General features: G+C 35.1%; 5 protein-coding genes across 5 annotated transcripts in view; 3 read left to right on the top strand and 2 right to left on the bottom strand.

Moving 5' to 3' along the window:
* Nucleotides 1–462: 462 nt before the first annotated feature.
* On the top strand, nt 463–1,558 carry AK88_02521 (uncharacterized protein; the record flags this gene model as incomplete). The annotated part of the gene is made up of 2 exons (XM_012480146.1): nt 463–660; nt 875–1,558. The coding sequence occupies 2 exons, from the start codon at nt 463–465 to the stop codon at nt 1,556–1,558; spliced, it is 882 nt and encodes a 293-aa protein (XP_012335569.1).
* A 2,728-nt stretch (nt 1,559–4,286) lies between these two features.
* On the top strand, nt 4,287–4,847 carry AK88_02520 (uncharacterized protein; the record flags this gene model as incomplete). Its single annotated transcript, XM_012480145.1, has 1 exon — nt 4,287–4,847. The coding sequence occupies one exon, from the start codon at nt 4,287–4,289 to the stop codon at nt 4,845–4,847; it is 561 nt and encodes a 186-aa protein (XP_012335568.1).
* Nucleotides 4,848–7,015: 2,168 nt separating this feature from the next.
* Nucleotides 7,016–7,875, top strand: AK88_02519 (uncharacterized protein; the record flags this gene model as incomplete). Its single annotated transcript, XM_012480144.1, has 2 exons — nt 7,016–7,213; nt 7,411–7,875. The coding sequence occupies 2 exons, from the start codon at nt 7,016–7,018 to the stop codon at nt 7,873–7,875; spliced, it is 663 nt and encodes a 220-aa protein (XP_012335567.1).
* Nucleotides 7,876–8,764: 889 nt separating this feature from the next.
* AK88_02518 (uncharacterized protein) lies at nt 8,765–8,992 on the bottom strand (the record flags this gene model as incomplete). The annotated part of the gene is made up of 1 exon (XM_012480143.1): nt 8,765–8,992. One exon carries the CDS (start codon nt 8,990–8,992, stop codon nt 8,765–8,767), a length of 228 nt encoding a protein of 75 aa, XP_012335566.1.
* A 96-nt stretch (nt 8,993–9,088) lies between these two features.
* Nucleotides 9,089–9,443, bottom strand: part of AK88_02517 (uncharacterized protein) — a gene marked incomplete at both ends in the record, with an annotated part of 7,706 nt that continues 7,351 nt past the window's right edge. The window contains one exon of the mRNA XM_012480142.1: nt 9,089–9,432. Within this exon, the coding sequence (XP_012335565.1) occupies nt 9,089–9,432 (344 nt within the window). The remainder of the gene's footprint in view (nt 9,433–9,443) is intronic.

Below are 9,443 nucleotides of genomic sequence, written 5' to 3'. Positions count from 1 at the left end.
TTTTTTTTTTTTTTTTTTTTTTTTTTTTTTTTTTTTTTTTTTTTTGTTGTTGTTAATTTTAAATTTTATACTGCCATTTTGCCTATAAATATTGTTACTTTGTTTCAACGCACAAAATATATATAAGGGGTGTTTAGAAATATATTACGAAGTTAGCAGCTTTTTATACGTGCATTCTAACTTTTTTTTCGGACAGTTTGTATTTCCTCATATCTATTACATCTCGTAACGTAGAAGTGTCCGGGATATTTGGGCCATAGCAGGCGTCTACGAATATATGTACATGTCCATACTTAGAACAGGGTGCGACGTAGTGGCCATCCCCCCTGGACATGTCTGTTATATATATATAAGTACATATACTGACCTATTCTTCGTTAATGTGGAAGGTATTCATTCCCAGCTTAAGGCTTCCCTGTGCCTGTTTTTTACGTACTTGCAACATTTATAGAAGATAAGACGATGCAAATGATTATTGCTAAATCAAAAAGGGGTGCCTCTCCTTGTGAGGAGGCAACAGAGCATATAACGGATAGCTCAAATAATGCTAGTGCAAACATAGCGGAGGACAAAAGCATGGACAAAATAATAGGTGTCTTTTGCGCTTGTAAAGTTGTGATATGTGCTCTGCTTGTGTGGTTAATGCAGTGTTCCGGCATGGTAAGTTAATAAGTTGCATGTATAAGGCATTTTGTACTGCAGCTTAAGTGGAGGCCAGACGTGCATATATACATAAATACGTGTTACGTGCGAATGATCGCAAGGAAGATGTGTGTGCATAGTGGCATTCCCACTGACAACAAAGTAAAAAAAGAAAGAAATGGTTTATGTATTAATATGACTCCCTTTTTAACTCATTTTTCAATTTTTGCAGTACTCCGGTGCATACATGAAGGGTTACTACAACATGGGCAGACCAGCTGCTGTGAGGCCCAATAGACTATTGGGACAACCAGTAGTCGAATTCGACTCAATGTTCGATCTCTATCAGAAAAGCTTTTTGGACAAAATGGGATGCGATAGCAACCAAAAGGACCAAATTAAGACTATGATGAAATCATATTTCGATAAAATAGATTTGGGAGCCTTAGCTCAACAATTTCAACAGAACCCCTCCAGCATTTTGCAGTGTCCACCAGGAATGCCTGGTATGTTCGAACCTTCCAATGTTAGCATGTTTGGACAATCAAATCCAAATGAGAGTAAAAATGCAGACGCAGAAAAGAAGAAGAAAAAGAAGAATGGTCAAAAGGATACTTCAGATGATGGTGATGAGCAGGAAACAAAAGAAGAACAGGATGGCGAAAAAAAGGATGAACACAAAACACAGTTGATGTTCCCAACTAATAATAATAACCAGAGCCCTGTTTCATATTATTTGAACTTTTTCAATTTCTTGTGGTCCTCTCCCTTCATTGTTTTGAGCTCAGTTATATCAGCATGTTCTGGACAGCTTCCACTTACTGTAGCTTTAATATCCATATTATTGTTGAAAGGAGTTAATTTATCCTGGGACCTCAAAATAATGTATGATACGTTATTCCAAAAGAAAAAATAAATGGTTTATTCGTGAAATGTGGATATTCCTTTTAAGAATGAGCATTTCAGGGAGAAGGCAAGCCCACAAGAGCACAGGAAGGTTGGCGCAAAGTTATGTAACAATTTTGACGATGATGCTGCCGCGATGATTATGACGACCATTATATCGTAATAAGGAAAAGGGGAAAAAAATGTATTTATAGATCACATAAGGTGCTTAATTTAATATAGATGCATTTTTTTTTTATGTATAAAATCTGACCCCCTATCAAATTCGAGAGATAATGGGCGTATTTGAGTACCCTTCTTATGAAGGTCGGATGCTGTGTTATACTGAATCATATCATACTATGTCATATCATGTTTTTTTTTTTTTTTTTATCAATATTCCTTTCCTTCAGTATGCGACGTTAGAAGCTCGTTGTATGTGAACATGTATGTTTTCCATACGTGTTAGATACCATTTTTGTTGTTTTTTTCTTTTTTTTTTTTTGTTTTTTGTGCTACACAATAGTGCGTGTGTATATAATAAGTTAAAAAATCATTCTTCGAAAAATGTTTAGTTTTTAAGGATTAAATATAATATTTGCAATGCAGTTGTCCTGCGAGTTGATCAATGAAGCAAGTAAGGACAGACGAAGCTATGCGTCCCTCATTTATATCTTAGAAAATATGTGAACGTATGTATAAAACGTTAACATTTTATATGTGTATTATGTGTATATGGACATGTGCATATTTTTCTGTTTATAAATAAATTGCTTCTTGAAACTCTCCATTTTTATACTTATTATTAGCTGAACATTAAAAGTGAAATGTTTGTTGTGACAAAAATCTGGATAAAATGATTTTTATATGCATCTGTGCCATGTGCCTACCACCTTAGGCACTAAAAGAAAGCTGTCCATTAAATTCCCAAAATTTGTGGCAAAAACTTATTTTGGGAAGGGTCGGATATGGAAAAGGTTGTTGCATGGTAGATTGTAAAATGTATAGGTAATCGTCCTTCTATAAGGGCAACATCCCATCGTTACGCGAATCAGGAAGTTTATTTTATATTTCGCATAAATTAGAAGTTTTAATTGTCGCTCCAGGGAACTCCAATAAAGCGTGTTCTTAATTTTTATGGAAAAGGGGGAATGTATAAATTTTAAGTGTTGCTTTTGTGGTGAAGGCGGCAATTTCGAAATGGCTATCTACATGGATTATGTAGCATTGGCAGAAGGAGGGAAAAGTATATGATAAATAGAACAGAGCGAGACAATTTTTGTGTCAACAGGGTTTTATTGTTCCATTCTGCGTTCGTGTATGGAAGGTGATGGAACCTCACGACTAATACCGGACCATTAGAGTACTAAGCAGTTGTTAGTTTAAAGTGGTGCCCGTATCTGCGCCAGTGTGTAAGAATATGTATGCGTACGGAACATACGAATGTATCAATCTGTTCCGATGTGAAGTTTATTCGCCTCGGTGGCAATGATAAAAAGGAATATATGTACATTTAGGAATATTTTGGGTACAATTTTTTCTCGACTATTTATTGAATTTTGTGCACCATTGTTACGAACTGAGTAGGTATTCGGGCTTAAACTCGCCCTGCACAGTGTGCAGTGGCCTTGTTTAGACCAGACACGAAACCGCGGCTCGTGTTCTCACATCACATATAGAATGTACTTCACTGTATCATTTTAACCTTATTGAAGATTTAGAAATCGTGGGCAGTATGTGAATTCTATTTATACTGACGTGGAAAAAAAAAAAAAAATAGGGCACATGTATTGGGAAACTGCATTTTCGTCACTAAAGGAAAAAGAAGACATTATAGTTTAAAGAGAACAGGAACATATATGCACTCTGTGGATCGATACGTTATTTATTTATTTTGTTTTGTTTTCATTTTATGTGCTACGGCTTAAATTTTAAGGTACTTCGAAATTGCGGAATGCAATTGCAACGATGCACTGTTTATGTAATCATTCATGGGTGTGGTGGGGGTAAAACATATATATAAGTATCGAAGTGCAGCGAGTTTTTGTTGAAATTTTATGTTTTCCTATTTTATTTCAAGAATTATTCTTAATGTTGTGGACAATTATTATTAATTATAATTTTATTTTTTTTTTTTTTTCCCTAAGAACAGGAATAAATAATTCTGATTTGAAGTTCATAATACAATTAAATAGGAGGACAAGTTAATATGAAAAAAAAAAGCACCGTTTTTTATGTGAACATTTTTCGTGTTAACATATTTCTATATTTTTAGTTTATCTCATACCTAATGGCTTGAATTAATATGATTGGCATTTTTCTGTAAAGTGAAACTAAAATAAATTTACGTTGCTATTATAGAAATGTTCATAGAATGAGTTACGTATGTTAATATATTTTTTTATCTTTATACTATTTGTTGGAAATTGACATTGGTTGTACGAGATTGTGAGAAGATAGAAAACAAGGGGGATGAGTTACCGTGGGTCAAATATAGTAACTACGTGTGGAGGGATGGCACAAAATTTAACTGCCGATAATAGATATGGCGAAGTCGAAGGCTTAGCAGGGCAGTGTCCTCGGAAGGGAGTAATGTATACTATCTTTTTAAAGCTTTTCATGTTTGTCCTGTTCATATGGTTAGCGCAGGTTTCGCACGGGGTAAGCCAGTAAAAGCGCCTTTTTTACGATGTCGCCATTAGACTCTGTACAGATTTATATATTATTCACGTACGAATGCGTGTGTTCTGTATGCGCACATGGATGAGGACGTTTCATGTATTTCTTCTCCTTCCCATTTAAACGTCCCCAACTATATTCAGAACACAGATCACAGAGTTATAGAAGGGACACCCCAGCAAGGACAAGCGTCCGTACACAAAAACACTAACAGATTATTAGCAGAAGGGCGAATGGATTTCGACGAAGTGTATGGGACATTCAAGAAGCAGGTTTTGGAAAAGTTGGGATGTGATGAAGAACAATGCACAGCAGTTAAAAATTCTGTGAAGTCCTATTTCGATAAAATAAAATGGAATGTGAAGGATCAACAGGGTGCAGAGAAATCTGGGGAAAGAAGTAAAGCATTAGAGTGCGCTTCGGAGAAGGGGAAGGAAGGAAGCGACAGTTATAAATATACGGGAGCTTTAGGCTCTCTCATACATTTAGTTTTAAATTACAAGCTTACATCTCTCACCATTCTTATCCTAGCTCTTGCATACTTTAAGTCTCGATATTTATTCGTGGTTATGGGCATAGTTATACTGCTAAATATATTTTGGGAACTGGAAAGTTTAAATAAAAAATTGAAGAATCCGTAACACTTTGCAATGTTTATTCTTGCCCAGATTATTCACTGAACTAGGGGAGACATATAAAATGACAAGCTTTTCAGAGGTGAGGTAACAGTAGTGTATTAGCAAATGGGCAAGGAACTATTTATAATATATTGGTTATATGAAAAGGATATCTTTGTGGGTAGCTGGATGGTATATCGGGAGTCTGTCTATTGGCGCTCACAAGAACGTGTTCAACATTTTTTAAGACGAAGGAAAAGAATCATACTTTCAAATTGTGTGTATATACATGCAGCATAAGCGGGACAAAATAGTGCCAAAAGGTGGACATGTGGGCATATAGACATATATATCTTCACCTTACGTGCGCTTACAATGTATATCTAGCAGGAGCATTATCATTCGTAAATTATTATTTTAACAGATGGTGATGGATATGACGAAACCTTTGAAACCTCGCATTTCGTGCTTCAGTTTAATGCTTTATGTTTACACTTTAAAAGAATGGATCATATGTTCCCCATTTGAGGATATCACATTTATTTTAATCATCCTTTTTATTGTGCATGTATGTATATGTATATATGTGCTTTTCTTTTTTTTCGTTTGTTTGTTTCGTTGGGGGCGAGTATGAACTCAGCCCCATTGTGCGCTTTCGGAGCTTACAAGCATATTCCATTTTTTGACGTTCTGTACTGAATTGTTCTTAAACCGAAACGGCTCCGTGACGGATGCCCGTGCAAATGTGCAATATTATGATAACAGTGGCATTAATTTGGAAAAAATAGTTTAACGTATATGAAAATCTCTGTCTGTTAACCAGAAGATCGAGGTTGAGAGTATGCTCCGACATAATATGCCATAGAATGTACCATGATATGTTATTTTAATTTTTTTTTTTTTGTGACAGTTTATTAAATTGGTTATGGTGGATTATGGGAAACGGGTTATTTTGTGCATACCTGGAGGGTCATCATATAGGAATTGATAGCTTTAAAATTTCATATTGCATCGAAGGAGAACAAATCAAAAGGGAGAACAAGAAAAAATGAGAGTACGAACATTTTGCCTATTCGTATATTTCTTATAGCTACATAATTGGGATAAAGCAATACTGATATAGCGTAGGCTGTATTAGAAAAGTGATATACCAGACGCATTTATAACTATAAGCACAGTTGGGGGCATTTTACTGACATATTTTCCCCCATTCCCGTTTAGACGTAAAATGAAGAAGGCGAAACTCCACAGTACGTATATTATTTACTGCTACATTTATTTTCTTCTATTGAAGACCATGCACGGGACTTTTGTCTTACCCCGCGAGATGGTTTACGACGAACTCCTGGGTACAATAACAATTAGGTTGTGACATTGTGCGGGGACTGTGAGGGAAATGACACGCACGGTTTATGTCCGTCGTTTAACTCTCAGACTATGGGTACGATAAAGCGTAATGCATAAGGAGCCTCATTTTTACAGTAAAACTTGTACTTAAGATTTATGTTTTACAAACTGTGAGTCTTTGTTTCGTTAAAATAATGGAAAAAGGAGAAAATTCCTCCCCGAAGCCTTAACAGAATAGCTATAATAATTCTATGCTTATTTGGGTTCCTCATTGAGTTACTTAAACTATGAAATGGAAAACTGCCTCATTTCTATAAACAGTGTTCTTAATGGCTTTATCAGTGTTATTTAACAAGAGGTATACATTGAGTCTTTAACATAACATGTTTTAAGGCAGAGATGAAATGTGGTTTTACAAAATTTGCTTTAAGAAGACGCTTCTGGGGGTAGTGGAATTATTTTAATACATCAACGGATGAAAAAAAAACAAAGTGTTTACATTAGAATTAAAATTTTTAATTGAATTTTTTTAGAAGCCAAAATTTTCGTAAATGAAAGTATATATATATATATTACATCTTAACGCTTCTCTGCGATAAAGAAGGAGCAGAATTTGCGCTCATATAATTTGTCGGCCTTTTTTATTTTGTCATGTTATCCTACATTAGTAGATAGCGTGTTATTGAAGTATATATACAATTTTTCTGTATAATGGACGAATTTAAGGAAAGTAGTTTTTCCTGTTATTTTGCCTGCTAATTTTTTACCCTGTTTGGAATTCCCTGTATTTATAATGTATTGGGTTTAGAATTGGAACTTTTTCTAGAATTGTACGGATATATAAAATGGTAGAAGTAACTTTTAGCGAATCCAGTGCTGATACATATATAGAATCGACAAAATGTGAAGTGCTATGTTTTAGAAAGGAGAATGGGCATGCCTCAGGAACCAGGGGAAATGCGCGTGATAGAATAGGCAACGTTAACCTTTTTAAAGTTCTTATATTTTTCCTTTTAATATGGATAATACAGTGCTCAGGCGAGGTAAGCTTGTAGGAAGCTTTGACAACCCTGTTGCTGTAATATTAGGGGCTTATGTGTGTACACAAGGCTAGTGTATATCAATGATGATGTTCATAGAGGCAAATATATGTAAGGTCCTTAAACCTAGTTACATTGTCACCGATATGAAAATGAACCTTTTGTTTTTTTTTTTTATCCTCAACTATGACGATTAATAGGACAGGATTCATAAAGTCAAGAATGATGGGGTAATTCCCCAATGCTTAGGCATCTACAGATTATTAGCAGAGTCCGAAGTGCAATTCGATGCAGTATTCGATTTATATAAGAAAAACTTTTTAAATAAAATGGGATATACTGATGAGGATTCGGAAAGAATCAAAACAACTGTAAAACCACATTTAGATCAAACGGAAAGTATGGGCATGGATGAGGAGCACCGGAAGAAGTTGGAAGGTTGCGAGCATATTATAAAACAAGGCAGTGACAATAGCATTTCCAAGTTTTCCAGCAATTTCAGAGTATTGTCTTCTCCCTATTTTCTTGCCTTGTGTTCATTCATATCGTATTATAATGGATATTACAGATTTTTTTTAGCTATGGTGGGCATAATGATTTTGAAATTTATAAATTTCTTTTGGGATTTGGAATATATCTTTAGAAACATGAAAGCAAGTACGTAGTATAATAGAGACTTATCAGGGGCAGTTCATTTTGCTCATTTTAGAATTATAGTAAAATGGTTTTACACTTACGTGGATGCAAGAGGACATCATGAAAACTAATGGAAAAAGGACAGAACGAACAGAGAAAAATAGCTTTCAACAATGTGCATACTTATTATTGCGTATGTATACGATACCTGATGCGTAATCATTACTGGTTTATTCACTGCAACAAATTCACAGTACCCTATCATCCCCAGTGAAACGGCAAACTCGGGGCGCGCAAAGGGAAAGGATGCTAGCCACGCTCAAAAAAAGTTGCGGATGCATTTCTTACATAACCCGTCGCGTAACAGTATATGAGTTTGTATCATATGATACATAGCCCATGTTACTGTTCTCGTGGAAATAAGTATAGTGTCCCAAAGAAATATGAATTCGGTGGCATTTTTTTTTTCGTGAAACATTTAAAAAATAGAAAAATGTTACATTTTATAAAATCATCCCGTGTACTCTATATTCGTGGTAATCATTACATAATATATATTACACATAGGACACAGAATACATATGCATTATATGTGTTTATATACATATATAAAATGTAGTATAACGCATTCCCATGGGGAGTACGCTCCCTTTTTCATAATATCGATAAAGAATTAATTACATAAACAAACAGCGTAATATACGCGCAAAATATCTGTATTAGCAAAAATATAATCAATATTATAATTTAAGACGGAACTACAGGATAAGTACTGTAAATATGAGTACACATCATTATACAAATTCTACGGAATATTATAAACAAGGCTATCAAGTAGATATATAGAAGCATACTGTACCTTTGAAGTTGCCTACCAGAAATAGAATACCGAATATATTTATGGTGTCTTAGGTAATTTCAGTTTCCAGCGTACTTTCCGTTTCCCTGGCGCTTCTTGCTTCTCAGGTACTTGCGGTTCTCCAGGTACTTCTGTTTTCTCAGACTTCTCAACCGGCGCTTTTTCCTTGGAAGGATCTCCTGTGGGACTCGCGCATGCTTTATTTGGTTGAGGTGTTTGCATATCAGCGCCACCCTCCAGTGACCCTTCCTGGGGCTTCTTTTCTGCTTTTTCGCCTTGTTCCTCATTCTGTAAAACTTGGGATGATCGCTCCGCTCCAACCTTGGAATCTAATTTCCCCCTGGAGCCGTACGGCATAAGCGAAACCGTAAAACCTGGAACCCTCATACCAAAGGCATAAGGATCATTCTCGACGTATATGATTCTAGGGCAATTGGTTCTTGAAGAACAGCTATACATTCGACTGCTGTTTTAACAATGAGTTCTTTCCACGTTTCTCTAAAATCATTTAAGATCTTTTTGAATTCATGTGTGCTCAATTTTTCCTTTGCAGCCATGGTATAAAATACTTCACTAACTTGTTCATGCTGTTTTGTCAAGTTATTATTAATTATCTCTTCACATTCACGCCATTTCTTGCTAAATATTTCGAGAGTTGCAATAGCTTGTTTTTTTTGTAATTCTAAAAATTTTTCTTGCAAAGATTTTTTAAGAGCAAAATATTTACCTCTTTCATTT

This window comes from Plasmodium fragile, assembly GCF_000956335.1.
Source record: "Plasmodium fragile strain nilgiri unplaced genomic scaffold supercont1.25, whole genome shotgun sequence".
Classification (NCBI taxonomy): domain Eukaryota; phylum Apicomplexa; class Aconoidasida; order Haemosporida; family Plasmodiidae; genus Plasmodium; species Plasmodium fragile.
Note: the sequence above shows the minus strand (reverse complement) of the source record. Positions and strands in the feature narration are given on the sequence as shown.